The following is an 18468-nucleotide window of genomic DNA, read 5'->3' as shown; positions in this document are numbered from 1 at the left end:
TAGTTAAGACACTGGATACTAGTCTGGCTCCATTGCTTACTTGGTTAAAAACTTAGTTTTTGTTTGTTTCATGATGAACAAAATCAGTATTTCCTCCTTTCCTGTTTCCCAAGGTTGTTTGGAGGATCACAGAAAGTCATTTCCGCACTAGACTTTTTAAACTGTGTTGCACCAAACGGCCGGTAGTACCATTGTTACAGAAAACGAGTTTATGTACGTTTTCTTTTTAAGCAACTGAAATTGCTGTTCTAACGTGTCACAAACGTGTCATTTGTGTCCGTTCCAAACCTTTTGATCCTCCCTCTCACTATACTAGTCTTTATTAATAGTTACCTTTCAGTAGCTTCAATTAAAAATAGGTAAGGACATATCAGGTCATGATCTCATTCTCGGGGGGGGAGGGGTGTGCAGTAAGCAATAATTACTTTAAAAATGTGGATCTGAAGTCATAGTTCACCTGCCCCCAAAATACGTGAGTACAGAATAAATCAATACAAAAACAATCTTTGCAAATATAAAATATTAAAGTTTTCCTGCAAAATCATTAAATATTTAAGACTTGCCTGGATTCCTTTTAATGAGGAAACGCCCATATAAAGGAAAACGCCGTACAGAACAGGCATTGGAATAAACTGTAGGTAAAATGACCGCAGTTAGAATCCATGCTACTAAAACAATTTCATAGTAAAAAATACATAAAAACTTGGTCAGAGTGCCTATGGAGACAGAGGTACAAGATCTCTCAATGAAGAGACCAAACTTTTCTATAAATAAGAAACATACTAGTGAACAACAACCTCCTTGAAAATCATTCATCTTCTACATTGTTCCTTCCTCAGAAGGGCATCTGTCCAGTGGTTAAGAGCCTGGGCGCTACAATCAGACTGTCTGGTTTAAAAACCCAGTTACCCTCCTACTAAGCTTTAACCTCTCTGTGCTTCAGTTTCAGTATCAGATTGCCTTGAAGATTAAAAAATGTCAAATGCATGGAAGACTCAGAAAAGCACACGGTATGTATCGACCACTCAGAAAGTGTCCGCTGTTATTAGTGTCACGATCCCCGCAGTGAGCACTACAGGGCACCACTTACTGAATACGTGTAATAATTAAACACTGTCCCCAAAGGGAAGTCCTTATTACTCTGGCAGTTAGGGGACCCTAAACTGCCTACTGTTCCCAGGCATTCCACAGAAAAGCTAGCTACAGGGCCCATTCGCTGACTCACACGCCACCATCAGCTCTCCCCCAAGGGAGGGAGCTCGAAGGAAAAAGACATAACAGCCACACAGGAGAATCAGTCACACTCACTCTGCTAAACAACCTAGTATGTCCTTACTGAGGGCCTTGGAAGGGAAGTAAACATGTCAAAAATCTAATAAATATCCTTCAGGGAATCTCAAGAAAATATTTTAGCCATAAAGCAACTTCAGAATACTAGGAAAGATGAAAAATCAGAATGAAAAAAAAAAAAACCCTCCCTGAAATTAAAGATATAGTAACCCAAATAATTAAAAAGAATTTTGTTAAAATGATTTTGGTAAGACTAACGAGATCAATATAACAATAAGGAAAATGGGCGAGACTGACAGCGAGAAAGAGTAAAGGAGAGAAACGCAACACATCCAGCAGGACTAACGTCCGTCTAACTGAAGCTGAACAAATATCTAAGAGAAAATAGAGAAGACGAAATAAATGACTGAAGAACATGCCCGCAGGTGAAGGCACACATGACCCGCAGGGAGACAAGCAGCGTAAATTCAAAGTCCCTGACTACCTAAATACCCTTGTGAAATTTCAAAACAGCAGGAGTAGAAAGCACATTTTGGTGGCTTCTAGAAAGGAAAAACAAATGCCTCTGAAGATACAAAAGCCAAACAGACAGCAGACCTCTTATTACAAGACCGCTGATTCTCTAGGCAACAGTGACTTTGAGACTCAAAGGAGAACAAATTTGAACATTGAAATGGGTATCCGACCATCCATCAAATGTGAGGATGATGTTGAAACACGTAAGAACTCTGAAAGTTTACTAATTACAGTACCACGCACGAGTAAGTTACTCAAGGAATTCCTTTAGCAGTACAAGAGAAATACGAGAAAAAAGTATATGCACTTTTCTTAAGTAGGTATTAAGGAACCTTATTGGATCTTGAGGCTCGGTTCTTCACACAGCGGGAGCCTAGGGAACGAAGGTGTATTTCTGCCTCCACGCCAGCTGATCTCACCCCGCTGAGTCCTCAGCGAGTATCTGCAGCATCCTAACACTGATTCTGCGTTCCCAGAGGGTTTACATGTTTATAATTTAACTCACAGAAAAAGCACCACATGTAGGTGCTGGTAACCTTTATGATAATAATAAAACTGAAAACACAGCCAGTAAAAGGCAGGTGATGAAAGGGAGACTGGGATGTTGGGCTAAATCCTCATGAAAGACATAACCTTAGGTCAGAGGCTCTCAAGCTTTTTGGTCTCAGGACTCCTTTATACTCCAAAAATGTACTGAGGACTTGTCCCCCAAATACTTATGTGGATTCTATATATAGATATAGACATAGATACATATCGATATATAGAGAGCTAGGTAGACAGGTATGTGGAAAAGAGCTATACACCATATTCGAAATTTAAAGAAAAATTTTAAAGTTATTTTTAAATTTATTTCAAATAAAAAACCCATTACAAGTTAATATAAAGAACCTATTTTTATTGGAGAACTATCATTTCCAAAGAACATGAAGTTAAGTGAAATGAGCGCAGTTCTGTATTTCTGTAAACCCCTTTCGTGGGGGCTTAACAGAAGACAACTGAATTCTCACATCTGCATCTGCCTTCAATCTGCTGCAATGCGCTGTTCTGCCAAAGCACAGGGAGACGAGTCAGCCTCACACAGTTATATAGCCGGAAGAGGAAAGATCCAGCAGACCCCGGACAGAGCGACAGGGACACCCCCCAGCCCGAGTGCTTGGACTAGACCTGAAGAATCGCTGTCTCAGGTAAAGAGACTCAGTCTAAAGATACTAAAGTGAAAAAGAAAATTATAAAAGTATGTAGAACTGTAATGGTGTTAAGTACTGAAATAACCTCAAAAACAAAGAAGTAAAAAACAAAAGCTAACCTCTGGAGAGTTGTGTTTGAAAAATGAGAGAAACAAGACCAACTTTGCATTTTAGGGCTTGCTTGATAGGCTACCTGAATTTTTCTACCCGTATGCAACTAATACTTTAAAAATGTAAAGACCGCTTAAAAATGTTAAAGGGCAACCCTCGTCAGTAAGGGACAGCATCCCCGTAAGACTACACGAAACATTTCCCCTCTGGTCCCAGGCACTTCTGGCAACATGCTCCCCACTGAGCAGTCACTGCCCATCCATTTGCCTGTTAGCTTCACCAGTCAGACTGTCAAGCTCTTCAAAGTAGACACTAATGTGTTCTATTTATTATTGTTTCCCCAGTAGTTAATAAAGTACTCAATGAGTATTTGGTCAAATAATTAGTTCCACGAAAAGAGACCAAAGAATTTGAGAACTAAGTACAATTTTTTAAATTAATGTATAACAGAAACATACATACTCCACGTTTGTACTCTAATTTATAAATGGTTTACAACTTTTTGCTTAATAATTTTCTTTACGACAAAAACAACTAATAAACCAAGAAAAAAAAAAAGAGTTGAGCTCTTTCAAGATGCATAGAAAATTTCACATTAGATACTCAGCTGCGTTTGCTATGGTTAGTGTTTGGGCTTTTTTTTTAATCACAAGATTCAGCAGGAATTGTACAGTAAAAATCAGTTGTGACCAAAAGATGTTTAACATAAAGTATAATTTCTTACATGCTTCATTTATAACATTAGCTGGTTTTGTTTTTCTAATGAGTGCCAGTACTTATGTTTCATTTAGTTTGTCAGGAAGAATGAATGAATTCAATGAACAGCAATATTATTTTTTTACATTTTGGTCAAATAACTGTTTCATCCATATTTCAATACTGCTTCCTCTAATATGCTGATACAACCCTCCGGGTATATTCCTCTTTTAGATGATAACTAAGCCATGGATTAACTCTTTCCAAACTCTACAGTCTTTAATGCTGTCCCTTCCATTATTTTTAAAAAGGAGACACTCTAACACCGAAATCCCTGCTATACTAACCACCGTTTCAAAATAATATTTTCCAAGTAAATTCTAGGAAATGAAACAAATTTTAGATTTTTAAAAGTTTCATTTTCATACAGCCAAGCATAAATTTTATGACAAAAAAAAAGATTTAAAAGCGTTGCAATAAAGACGTTTTACCTTGAGTACTGAAGTCATGAACACAGACAGGCCCATTAGAATAAAAATCATCAGCCCTGTAACCCGCTGCTCGCGAATCCCCAAAAACTTGGGTTGTTCCCCTGGAGCAGAACATTCAGATTCAACTTTTAAGCTGTTGACGTGACTTATCGACAAGACCGTTGCAGCCACAAACCACGGAAGTCCCATGACAGAGCACACTCCCAGCATCACGCCAACCATGAGCAAATCAAGGTGGTAGCCGGCTCCTTTCTGAAAGCGGAAATCGACATGAAAGTTCGTCAGTCTACATCGTTCTTTTAGGTTCAAAGTCTATGCTACGTATAAAGAGAAGAAATTAAGTTTCACTGCACATCTGTTACGTTGTAACTATGAAAACACCTCCAACTTGAAGAAATCACAATACTTGAGACACAAATGTTAAGTTACCTTCAATTTGTGCTCCTTTCTGTTGATGATTACAGCTGTGATTTGCTGATCCATAAAGATGAGAATGGTACAAAGCAGGGCGGGAATAGCAGCTATTAACAAGGTCCACCAAGGGTTCTCTCCCAACGGGCTTATGATCCAGCCCCTATTGGGATCAGTAGGCTGTTTAAAAAAAAAAATCAAAAGGTTAAAAGAAAGAAAGGGAAAGGCTCCTCCTCCTACTGCACAGAATGTCCGCAGCACAGACGGGGTCTGCTCCAAGAAACGCCAAGGGATCGGGGAGAGCTGGATTAAGCCTTGGGATACATTGTGAACCATCTGCGAAGCGGTCAGGGGAATTCTTCCGTCCCTCGTCCATGCGTCTTAGCCATCCTTCCGTCTGGAGGTGGAGTCTACTTCCCTCCCGTGAACCTGGATAACCTTATGGTTTAACCAGAGAACAAGGCCTAAGTGACACTGTGATTTTTTTTTTTTTTTGAGAGTTACGTTTTATTCGGCGGACACCTCTGAGGCCTCAGCCCGGGAGGACAGCCTCTCAGATCGCTCTGAGGGACTGCTCCGAAGAGGCAGGGGAGGAAATAGGATATATAGGAGTTTTACAGCAAAAACCAGGTAGTCGGAACATTAAAAGAGTACTTGTTACTGTGTGATTTCTGAGTCCTGACCTCAAGGGACCTTGCTGCTGCTCCTTATCCCCCTGGAAACCCTGTGGGAGCCTGGATGAGCTTTTCCTGAGGAAGAGATACATCGTGCTGAGACAGGGATGGCAGGCAACTGGCCCCTGGACTGACATCCCAGACACGTGAATGGGCCCCCACTGACCCGTCGAGGCAACAAAGACTGCAGCCACATCAGAGATCCCAAACCAAGAGACCAGACCCCTGCCCAGCTAAACCTCATCCCAACTGTCAGAATAATGAGCATAAAAGGGTTGTTGTTTAAAGGCATTGTATCTGGGGAGGTGTGTCAGGCAGAACAGAGAAGTGAAACAGAGTGTCATTTCAACGTGATTCTACCTATTTCATACAAAGTGAAATCAATTGACCTGCCAGATCAACTCCTAAACTAAACTGCTTTATGGAGCCCACAGACTAGTGATCTTGGCGGGTCAGTGAACTCAGAAGCGCGCCCTAGTATGCTACTTTTCCAAACCACTGACTTGCCAAAGACCTGGCACTTCATCAGATACTAATACAGTTCAATGCTGTAACATAAAATCTGTTTTATAATAAAACAGCTTAAAAGATCACAAGAGAGTTTAGCATCCTTGGAGGATCCTGGATATGCTGACATGCAAGCAGTCATACATGTCATATTAAGTCTTTTTTCTTCATGAAATCATGTGCCAATACAAAAGGGAAGTTTACTGTTTTCAGAGTCAGGTAAGTACACTATTGCCACACTCACATACATTAAACTGCTTCATAAGTAATACTGCACATGAATAAAAGGGTTTTATCCATGCAATGCGTGTATTCTTAACTTCTCCTTAATTCCTGTTCCCAAGTGTACTTTCTGCCCCTTGAAATCAGTTTGCCACTTGAAAGCTAGATAAATAAACGAACAAGAACACATTTAGAAACCAGAATAAAGAAATGGGACCAGGGTTACAGGAAACCACATCAATGTAATTTATATTGCACATCAATGTAATTCACCTATTTGTAAGACTTGGTAAAAATAGAATGACTTTGATACAGTCACGTCTTAATGGCCTAAAATCTTTAGTGGCTCAATATCTATGCTTTTAAACAAGGTCTCCAAGCTTTTTTTTTTTTATTATATTCTCTTAGCAGCAAAAAAAATATATACCCAATGGCTCCATACTTATTTATGTGTTATGTTACTAATGATTACCCAGATAGTAAAAGCCATACAGTAAATATTGTAAAGCTTAAGTTTTTTTATTTTTAAGTAAAAATATAAATAGATCTAAATAATTTTCAGTGGCTCATTTTCCACCCATGTACTCTACTTTGGAGGCTACTGGTTTTTAAAATAATGTTATTTTTTAATGCCAGTGAGAGAGAAAAGACTAAATCTATCTTTATTATATTCCTTATTTTGAATCCCCTTTAAATCTTCTGGTTCCAAAAGAAGTCATAAGATCTGTTAAATGTAAATATAAGCAGAGACACAATACCTGACTATTAAAAATATCCAGTAACTATTTAAGAGCTACCATCTCCAACTTAGAAGGGAAAATAATTATCAGATGGTATATTATGCACATGGTATATTGTATACAAAAGAACTATAGTCTAATGAAATCAAAATGTTCATGGATGCGCAAATTAAGTATCATTTTTCTTTTGGAAATAATTTGATTTTCTCTTGTTTCTGCTGGAAAATGTTACACAAAGCTTTCCAATTACTGCCAGATACACCAACCTTCCAGAAATTATTTACACGTGAGACATACATACAATTTTTCTTTTCAAAACATCAGCTCCTCAGAGAGACTACGTGTATTTTAGAAAGAACTACTTAAGAGGCAGTCTCACTTTAAAGTAGTTCAATATCCCCAAGTAATAAACAGCCGAGTGTCTCCGTCCTTACCTCGAATTTCTCTGGAACATGAAGTTTAGGAGATGGAACTCCTACAAGGTAGTCAATTGCAACCATGATGACTATGGTGAGAAACACAGCAAAGTCACTGATTGTCGATCGCACCTACATTAAAGGGATTGTGTTAGCATAAACACAGAGACACTGTGTCCTTTCTAAATGACTAATACCTTTCACAGATTAACACAGGCCACTAGAAAGCATGAATGAGGGTTTTCATTAGTAATAATGTATCAGTGAAATACGCTTATAATTAGTGTTCTTTGCGAAAGATAAGAAAACACATTTCACAACTACCCTCCCATCTCTCGTGATACTGCCGTCTTCCTACTGTTAGCACGGACGTGTAACACCCATTTTGCACTATGAATAATTTCTTTATAGCTACTTGACACAAAGCACTAACCTCAAACAGTATCTTCTTGTTTTGAAATAAAGCAAGGAAATGAAAATGAAAAACATGACTATGACCAGAACTTGAAAATTACACCCCGGTTACCTTGGTAGGAAAATAGCGCTTGGTCTTAAATTGCTTGAGGAATGAAGACAGAAAAAATGTTGTGAAAAATAAGATGACACACCAGAACAGCACGTCTGGAATATAAGGTCCGTGGAGACTGCAAGCTGACCCTACGAATGTACCGTGAAAGGTTTTACACTCCTGAAAAAAAGGGGAAAAAACAGAAGAACGGGGGCTGAAGGGGATTCTCAGACAGTCGGTAACTTACAAGGAACTTCACTGACTCTTAAGATGCTACCGGTCATGAGACACACCACTGTTTTATGTTTCACTTAGAAGAAAAACACTCCCCGGTCAACGTTAACACACCATCAATTTTAAGACCCATCCTGAGTTCAGAGAGGTCACGGTTTGAGAAATATGTGCATCTTAAACACTGAACTGAGATACAGTATTTTTCAAGTTACTACATCATGTACGTCTTTCCTTCAACTCTTTATTTCCTTCAGAGAAATATTCAGGATTAAGTCCCAAATAATTGGTTCGCATTCTTGGTCAACAATTTTACTGTCTTTCCTTTACTTCTGAACAAGCTGCTTAAAACAAAAGCAACAGACAGAAAAAGACAGACTCTGCCTTTTTACAATCCTGAATGAGAGATGGTTATCACACTACATTCAAATCAGTAATAAGAAACTGCATTTGGCTTTTCTGACTTTTTTTCTGACTTTTTAAAGAGATTAAAGCATGGGGACTGTGAGCAGTAACGTGACCACTGAAATAGTATTTCCACTAACAAAATCAATAATAAAATCAATAATACAGCATAATATAATGCAATTATAGAAATATATTGCCTTGATTTTCCTTTAGGGGGACAAATAACTGAAAGGAAACCAGAGATTAACAAAGGCACGTGCAACTAAAGTCCTTTTTTATATATTCTAATGAGATTCATTTTAAAAGCAGAACAACTCAGGTCCAGTAGAAGAAAAAGAGTCAGTTTCCATTACTCTCAATCTCTATATGCTGAGACTAGAAATCCTACACTTTACAACACGCATTGTGGAAATATCAACTACAGCTACACAAAAACCTAACATGACCCTGATGTACGGTATCAAGAAAACATACTGAACAGATCTGTATAAAATATTACTAAGACATCCTGTTCTTCATGAGATGAGCTTTTTTTTTTTAACAATCACTTTCACTTGAGCATCCCTATGAACTCCACCTCTTCCATAACAAAAAATGAGTTTTTCAATATAAAACAGTGACGCGTTACTGTAAGCTGAGATCACCGACACACAGTGCCTTAAACCTGCACTGCCCCAGGGCCGTCCGCGGCGATGAAACGTCCTGCACCTGCGCTGCCCGGTGCAGCCGCCCAGCTTCGTCACCAGAGGGGGCTGAACACTGGGGGCGTGGCTAGTGCAACCGAGAAACCGAACTTTTAATTAACTTTGTTTAGTTACAGTTAAATAGACACACATGGCCGGCAACGACTTCCCTGGATAGCGCAGGCGTAAATTATCATTAAAATTTCAGATGCTACCCCTCCAATTTTATATTTAGGAGTTAACTGTCACCCTGGGAGAGAAAAGAATGACCTACGATTACTGAGACGATACAAAAAGCACCAGAGAAGCTCGGGGGACTTGGTTTTAACTGATACTGCCAGCATCACTGGGCATCTTTACTTCTAAATCTCAACCTGGGAAGTGTCCAAAACAGGTATCTAGGGCCAGGAGGACACTTCCCAAAGGGAAACAAAAATATCTATGTAACAGTGCTCGGCACACAGCAGGTGCTCGTTGTCTGTTTTTCCTTTTTCCTTTCTTTCCTTCAGGGCTTAAGTCAGACTAGTCTCTAGGAGGTAAACAGGTTCAATCTAAGCATTCACGATCTTCCAAGTGAGCGGGTCACGGAGCAGACGGGCCGGGAAACAGAGGGCAGGACAAGAGGGAACTGTCAACTCCAGTACCTGCAACCACAGGCCTCCGAACTTGTCAATCTAAGTGGAATTAGAAATCAAAAGCCGAGGAGGGGAGGGTACAACTCAAGTGGTAGAGCACATGCTTAGCATGCATGAGGTCCTGGGTTCAATTCCCGTGGACCTCCTCTAAAAATAAACAAATCTAATTACCTCCCCTGACGAAAGAAAGAAAGAAAGAAAGAAAAGAAAGAAAAGAAAGAAAAGAAAGAAAAGAAAGAAAGAAAGAAAGAAAGAAAGAAAGAAAGAAAGAAAGAAAGAAAGAAAGAAAGAAAGAAAGAAAGAAAGAAACCAGAAGCGTATTTGCATCTCTTTAATAATTACATCTTGGAAGTCAAATATAGTCCATCTTGATCTCCTTACCAGCTTCACTCTTTTCAGCCTATACATTTTAGTACACAGTAAACAAACATGTGGTAGCTCCTGTCTGGTCCACACAACACCGTATTCTGAAAACATACTATATCCATCCATCAGGAAGGAAATGTAGGTTTGCTCCAGAAAAGCCAGAGAAGTAGACGACTGCCTGCCCCTCCCCTTCCTCTGTACTCACAGAGACGGTGAGGTTCCCCCAGGGAATGTCGCGTGCAGTGATGTTCCTCTCCTCCCACACCTTCAGAGTTTCATTGCCAGGGTTAGAAGGCTCCACACAGACACATCTGAGAAATGAGAATTGGATAAAGTTTTAACAATTCTGCATTAAAATGTTTATACTTTATTAAATCCATCACACAGTGTGGTAGCTTCTAACTTATGTTCCACTTTGCAAAGCATGGAGGCTAAAAAGTGAAAACACAGCAGAAAACAATGGAATGGAATAAAGTCTGGCTTCTATAAATAAAACAAAACTAACAGAAACATCGATAAAATGTTTTACTTAACGAAGCTGGTTAAATATATCCCTTGGGGGAGTACTTTTAAAAAAAAAAAAATCGGAGAAGACACCACCACGTTTAACAAGGTCAGTGTCCACTAAATCTTTCCCACTTAGGACCAAAGAAGCCGCTGCCACACCCCTGTCCGCACACACACAACACGCACTGGTTCCCACCATGAGTTATACTCAATTAAGTCTAGCCCTGTCTACACATGCTCATCCTAAGGTTCATTCTTAAAGCAATAAGTAAAGCCTAGTTTTTCAGGACAGGACTAGAAGAGTCGAGGCACTCGGAGTTCAGTTCACATCCAGAACCATCTCACCCGCACAAAAGAGCTAGAAACGCACATATAAGCAAAGAAATCTCTAAATGTGGATTTGAAAAATGAAAAGAAGAAACAAAGAGGGATATCCTCAATTGAATTACGAGCTGTTTGAGAAAAGACAGGAGGCTGGACTTCGGATTCAACCGAGGCTCTGTCATTTAGCAGCTGCTTGACCTTACAAGCCTCCGTTTCTTCGTACCCAAGTAGGGATCTGATATCAATGACTAATGCTATCACATGAACCACGTGGCACTCCTAACACAGTGCCTGCGGGGCTCACAGAACATCCATGTAATCACTCAGCTAATCAGAAGGAAACACTGCTCTAACTGCCTGGCACTAGCTATAAAAACCATGCTTCTTAAAAGTCAAAGGTGCAGGGAAAGAGAGAAGACAAAAAATTAACTAGTTTAAGAGCAAAGGAGATAATACAAGACAGATCTGGCATCAAGGTGGCACTGTATTTTCAAATAGGTCAGTGTTTCCTATCCCTCCCTGCTCTGTACATCAAAGTTGAGAGCGTGCGAGGAAGGCAAGGAAAGGAAGGAGGAGAAGCAGGAAGGGAGGGGAGGGTCCAGGGACTCGCGGTTACGTGGTGGAAGGGGGGTTTTGATAACCACATTTCACCACGGAGGTTATTCAAACGCAGGATCAGGTTTACACCAGGCATGCTAAAGACAGCAAATACAGCCATCTACCCAGACATGTCTAACTTTAATAACCTTTTTGATGTTTAAATGTATTTGCCAACCCTTTGTAACCATTATAATTACTCTTCAAATCCTATTTTATTCGAGGCTCTTAAACTATTTTCATTTTATGCTTTTTTCATCACAAAGAAAACAACGCACTGAACAGCGTACAACAGTGTCCTGATATTCTACTTTGAAATAACTCCCAATAAAAATGACCAGGCTTCCAAAATGTGAATGAAAAGGCAAAACATGAGGAATATATAAATATATGGTAGTTAGCAGCCGAACAACTGAATTTAAATTGGCTAATCCGATTCAAACGTAAGACCAAAAATACGCGTACTTAAATAGTTTGTTTTGGTGAATAAAAATGACTGAATTCGACTGGATTTATGTCCAGTGAGTGCTCTGATAGCGTCTCATCTGTAACAGAGAAGTCAACCTCCGTGTGGCTGGCTGGGTAGTCAGAGCCAGGTACACGGCAAGCATCACACTGCAAAACAAATCTATTTTCTTTTGCTCAGGTATCTCCGTGAAAAACACACTTTAACGTTAGGGAAGACAGAAACACTTACGAGTAGCTGGTCAGTTCATCTAAATTGTTGTTCATATTAAATGCATATATTTCTCCTAAATGAAAGAGCTTCTCTAAAGCCTCATAGATGAATATGATGCAAATGAGGGCTGCGAACGCCTCCTCTGTGAAGCGGGTGATGTAACACACAAGGCTGCTCGCATCTGTCGCAACCAAAACGATGCACAGGAAAGAAGTCCACAGACCGATACTGGTTCTCAGGGACAGATAGGAAAGGTGATAATCTCTGTTTAGAGAGAGAAAGGTGGACATGATCAGCATACACTGCCAAATGGTGCTGGTACTTAAAATTTTCGTAACGAGCTTCCTGTTAGTAGACTTCATGGTTATATTTTACTTCTGTATGAGATTTACAGTGAAAAATCTACTAAGCAATAAATTGTTCAAAAACAAAGACCTCACTTTAGCAATCAGTTATCAGCAGAAAATGACAGATGAGGAGCCCACGGAACAAGTGGACCCAGATGTCCCCATGTCAACATGGTGACCTGCCCCACCGGCCGTGCCTTCACCACCAGCATCACCACAGGCAGTGACTTTATTTTCCAGTTCAGCCTCGAACAGGAAATCACCACCACGGAGCCTAAAACGCTTCGAGCCACTGCATTCTCTGTTCATCTGCGTATTGTGCCAGGTCAGAGTCACCATCAGCGTGTTCGGTGAAGAAAGGATCCCAAAGGGAGGAGTTAGAGGACTCACACATTTAGGAGCATCGGGCTGTTTCAGGCTAAAGTTCTCAACTGCATCTGTCTCACGGAAGGAACAGCCCTGCCCCGTCCGACTCCGCGGCTCCTCGCTGCGGTGACTGCCCTGAGTCCCACACTGCAAGCAGCCCCCAACCCTGGGGAAACCGACACGACCTTCTGGCTGCTGCTTGACACGCACCGCTTCCTAAACTTCCCTTCTGGGACCAACATAGCATCTAAGGAACAACTGAGATTAACACCTTCTTACTGGGTTGAAATTTGCTAACACAAGGGGTTTTTACTGCGCCTCAAGTGATTTGCTTATCAGCAGTCAGGTCCTATGATTTTACACTCAAGGTGACTAGGGCAGGGCTGACAGCAGGGCCAGGGCAGGCCTGACCACACAGCAGCCCAGAAATATTGAAAATGTGTACACTGATCAGATCCTCTTTTCCGGCTATTAAATAAATAATGCACTTTTAAGTAACGTTAATAAACAACAATGTGTAACTATACACGTAGCAAACACATGTGACAAGGAGATCATTATTACATACCTGCAGAACTTAAATAAAATTTTTTCAAACACTAAAACAGGACCTGTGCTCCCCAATATTGTTAGAGGTTGCCCAGCAAACAGCGAATAGGCAATCCCAGTTAACGATGCTCCAAAAAGAGACTCTATTGCACTCTGTTTAAGGAAAAAAGAAACGAATAAAAGTAATGCATCATAAACACGTCTCTAACCCACTGTAACACACATTAGACATCTGGAAAATAAAAACATTGATCAAGTAGTTAAAAACATAAAGCGAACACAACTTTGCATCTCACATCTAAATTATAAATATGTAAAATGATAAATATATTTAAATACATAGGGAAACTTGTTTTCTTTTAGTCATTTTAAAGGTGAATTTTTACAGTCAACCCTGATTTAATACTCAGTGCTGTGGGAGGCAGTGGGGAGGGGTAAGTGGAAGAGGGACAGAGAGGCTCCAACCTGATTTATACATTTTATTTCTTAAGCCTGTGGTGAGTAAAAAGAGGCATACGTTATTCTGAACTTTTTTACATGTCTGAAATAGTTCATTTAAGAAAATAAAAAACATTAAATACTTGATGTGGTGTGCTACAAAAAAACACTCCTTCAAACAGATAAATTAAAAAGGAGCATAAGAGGGGAAGGGGGTGGGAAGAGAGAAATTGGGAGTTTGAGATTTGCAGATACTAACATATATAAAATAGATAAACAAGTTCATACTGTATAGCACAGGGAACTACATTCAGTGTCTTGAGGTAACTTATGGTGAATGAGAACATGAAAACGAATATATGTATGTGCCTGAATGACTGAAGCACTGTGCTGTGCACCAGAAATGGACACAACATTGTAAACTGACTAGACTTCAACAAATACATACATATGAGAAAAAAACCTAGCACGAGATCCTATTGCTCTCAAATTGATTTCAAAAATGCAATTTCCCCACACTTTGAAGAAATTAATCTAATCTGACAGCCTTAACCAATAAATATCAAAAATAAAATGCTTAATATAGATAAATAGATGTTTTTAAATCTTGTTAAAAAATTCATGGCAACCATAAATGAGGAAATATTATTAAGTTTGGTAAGAAAGAGACAAAATGAAAGACTCGGAGAAATCTCACATCAAAGCTAGAAGACTGATTTTGTTTAACCAACATTACATTCTAACTGATTAGGTCACTGGTGGGTAAGGCCTACAGGTTACGCCACAAGACAGAGAGGGGAGGGGATCGGAAAGGAAAGGAAAGACAGGTATGCCAGCTGGCACACATCGAGGTCCCTGGGAAAGCACGGCTAAGACAGGAAGAGCCTCCGACCAGCAAAGGCAAGGAAGTGAAGCCTGTGCGAAACTCCCTCCTGGAACCGGGAGGCAGCGGACAGCAGGCCCCGAGCAGGGCTGCTGTGGAAGACTGGTCCCCACTGGGCGCTCAGCCTCGGCCGCATCTCACACTTGTGCAGCCAGCTTCGCTCACTGGTCAGTGGGGGTGCTGACAGCCAGGAGGACCTAAGGAAGCAGTGCTCCAGGAAACTCCCAGCGAGCACGCTGGCTGGCACGTGGAACGCACTCAGTAAATGGGAGCAGTTCTCATCATCGGTAAACACAGCATCTTCCAAAATCAAAACCACAACATGAAAATTGTGTGTAGTAAGCGGATCCTGACCTATTAGTATTAAAAGAGGATCAAACCTGGGGGGAGGATATAGCTCACGTGGTAGAGTGCATGCTTAGCATGCACAGGGTCCTAGGTTCAATCCCCAGTACCTCCTCCAAAAATAAAGAAATAAATCAACCTAATTACCACCCGCCTCAAAATAGAGGATCAAACCCACGTCCAAACCTGACTTTTGGCAAAATGAAGAGGGATCCTTGTTAACAATATATTTATTAAATTGTATGAGATAAATTTACTTTCTTGCCCACCGACTAACAACGGTTTGTCTTAGAAGACACTGCTATTAATAAAATCCTTAGTTCACTTACCATATGGATATTTAGAAATGAATTTAGGCAGAGCTCCAATCAAAGGGGACAAAAATGTCTAAATGGCAACTAAAAAGAGAATGCAAAAACTTGAGAAGAAAAATAAGGAGATGGCAAGTAGAGAAACGTTAGCGAGGCGGGGCGGAGAGAAGGGGGCACAATTGTGGTTTCCCTCCCTGGTGCTGTGTTGAAAAAGCAGAAAAGTGACAGACGAAGACCTTCCTTTGACCACTTCCCCAACCCTTTATGGCCACATTTACTAGTTCCTTTACCCAGATCTATTTTTCCCCAGTTTTTAAACTGTTTCTATGTTCATTCTCAAACTGAAACATGTCTTTCCGCAAAGGAACCGCAGCCGCACTGCACTGCCTCCCCTAACCCACCTTTACCCATCAGGGGCCCGGCACTGAGTACACCTTGCTCCTCTAAACCTCTGTCCTGGTTTTTGCAAAATGACATCACCCTGACTCCTCTTTCTGACCTCTGCCTGCGCCCAGCTCTAATCTGCTAGACCATTTTCCTCCTCATTCTCATCTTTCTTCCGTTCCATGAATGGGGGCAACTTCCCACTTCTGTCCTTTCCTTTTCTCCCGATGAACTATCTCCCTTGTTCAAACCTCCTCTATTCTCAGTTTCAACCCTCACTGGTCCACGGAACATTTCCAATCTTTGTATTTCCTCCTTACCAGTCTACAGGTGGCACCTCCTAATGCCGCCATTTCTGCTCAAGTTCCAATAAAGCATCTGAAAAGAAACACATCCCCTCCATATCACCTCCCTCCACAATGCTTCTGATTTTTCTACATCTATTATTTCAACTCCTACAGCTCTTCCTTTCTCTCACTCGTGCGTGGCCCCAGACACCGTGACTGCATGTATACTATCTCACCTTTTCCTCTTAGGTTAGGACCATGAGGATGGAAGACACAAGCCCGTGTCTAGCCCTTGTCTAATGTTCCTCCAGTATGTAAAGCTCTGCTGGTGCACGTGGCATTAACCAGCAGGATGAGACGGGCAGTGAGTGACAGCCCAAGAGGAAAGAAGTATTCACACGGTGGTAACAGGTAAGGCACATCTCCTCAGGGACCAGCAGAGTCACAGGTACAACACGGGACAGCACTTAAAGCAACTTACTAAAAGCACGTATCATCGATACGAGGATGACAGACTAAGGCAAAAGAATCTCAATAATCAAAAATAAAGTGAGTTGAAAGGAAATTTCAGGTGTCAGTTTATCTCATGTTCAGCTTACGAAATACTTTATTTGAACAATGGTTACTACCTAGATTTGGCTGGTTTTGAAAAGTAAATTTTCTACTAAGAGTCAATATCATTAAACAATAGAAATAAATTCTCTACAAAGAGTCAATGTCATTAAACAATAAAAATAAAATTTCTACAAAGAGTAAACATCATTAAACAAAATACACTTGAGAATCACAAATCATCTCATTTAAATGCCATTAAAATGCGTATAAAAAACAACAAAAAAGCCTCCAAATTTTACAAAGCACTGGAGACTCTGTTCTGTGATTACGCCTCCCCCAGGTCCTAATGCAGAACCACCAAGAAGAAATAAACATTAAAATTTCATTTTAGTCATATCACAATACGGATGCCGTTTTCAGTTCTATCTTCCAATTAACGCTTTCGCAACTTTCACACAAATTTAGTTACAGCACAATTAGGGTAAACACCACTTCAGAAATCCACCATTTGTCCACAATTACGCTCCCCTCTTCCAAAAGTCCAGCCCGGTGGGCCTGCCAGGGCTGCTGAGTTAATGTCAATGACACGGCTCTGACAATACTGTGCCACCTGAAAGGGTACAAAGTCGTCCCACTGATACGTTCTCCCTCCCATGACCCACCCACAATCGGTTCACATGGTCCGTCCTCCCCCTCCCCCAAAGATAATACAAGTTTTTACTCAATTTATAAAACCATTCATCCAGCAAGCCATAGCAAACTTTTTTTCTTTCTTTCTTTCTTTTTTCTTTTTTTTCTTTTTTTTTTTTACCTCAACTGTGCATCTTCTCCTGTTCACATGGCTTCCCCATGTTTCCCATAGCAATTAGCTTCGGGGGAAGTCTGCTTTGGGACAGGTTAATCATGCTGGGGGTGGATTCTTGGAATAAAAGAATGCAGAGCGAGACAAATGCACACAGACACTTGCCTCTGAAGAGCTAAGCGCCTGGCCACTACCAATCTTTGTACTCACTATTCTGCCTTCTGTAGCTTCTCCAAGCAGCCCTCCAAAAGTGATTACAGGAGACATACAGGCACAGTATAGGAAAAGAATCGAGGCCAGGCACTGCAGACTTAATGCATCCTTGAAGTCACTCAAGAAAAAAGGTGCTTTCCTTTTGATGTCAAGTATCAAACCACCAAAAAGCCTAAATAGGTGAGATGAAACTCGTCAAACTGTACACTAGAGGATTCTGGCAGGTTCACACTAAAACTATGGGCTACATAAAACCGCTGGTGTCTAGTGTTTTGCCAACAAAAATTAATATTCTATGTAAATAATGGTATAAATTATAGAAGATACACTCATTTAATCTAATCCACTCGTAGTGGAAAGGTAAATCTCATTAAGTTAAAAGCAACACAAACATCTGTATCTTATGGACTATATACTGAAAAAACTGCAGGCAAATGATTTTATATGAGTAAACGTAATTTCGAACACAAATGTGCAAGGAAATGTACAATCAAAATAAACAAAACTTAACAGCCCATTCACGAAAATGTACGTAAACAATTCTATCAATTATTATCTACATTATAAATCTTAAAGACAACTGTCAGAAATACCAGGAATACAATTATAATATAAACCGTAAGTCCTCAAATGCCCTCTTATATGAATATAGCATGCTATGCTTAGGCGCACTCAGCAGTGAATTCAATAATTTTAATTGGTTTTAAAATTAGTATTTCAAGCACATAAATATTTCTGGCCCAAGACTAAAACCTATTTCTCGTATGTAATTTACTGCATCAGTCA

General features: G+C 40.2%; 1 protein-coding gene across 8 annotated transcripts in view; it reads right to left on the bottom strand.

Annotated features, from left to right (window-relative positions):
* The window catches only part of SLC4A7 (solute carrier family 4 member 7), a 111328-nt gene that overhangs the window by 16079 nt on the left and 76781 nt on the right, over positions 1 to 18468 (bottom strand). For 7 of the 8 annotated variants that reach the window (XM_074345378.1, XM_074345379.1, XM_074345376.1 and 4 more), the window contains 9 exons: positions 17680 to 17854; positions 13484 to 13617; positions 12221 to 12466; positions 10301 to 10406; positions 7791 to 7952; positions 7283 to 7396; positions 4724 to 4885; positions 4295 to 4546; positions 564 to 632 (listed from right to left, as the gene is read on the bottom strand). In XM_074345378.1, the coding sequence (XP_074201479.1) occupies positions 564 to 632; positions 4295 to 4546; positions 4724 to 4885; positions 7283 to 7396; positions 7791 to 7952; positions 10301 to 10406; positions 12221 to 12466; positions 13484 to 13617; positions 17680 to 17854 (1420 nt within the window). The remainder of the gene's footprint in view (positions 1 to 563; positions 633 to 4294; positions 4547 to 4723; positions 4886 to 7282; positions 7397 to 7790; positions 7953 to 10300; positions 10407 to 12220; positions 12467 to 13483; positions 13618 to 17679; positions 17855 to 18468) is intronic. The other variant, XM_074345380.1, reaches the window with a different exon arrangement.

Source organism: Camelus bactrianus, chromosome 17 (assembly GCF_048773025.1).
Source record: "Camelus bactrianus isolate YW-2024 breed Bactrian camel chromosome 17, ASM4877302v1, whole genome shotgun sequence".
NCBI classification, from domain to species: domain Eukaryota; kingdom Metazoa; phylum Chordata; class Mammalia; order Artiodactyla; family Camelidae; genus Camelus; species Camelus bactrianus.
Note: the sequence above shows the minus strand (reverse complement) of the source record. Positions and strands in the feature narration are given on the sequence as shown.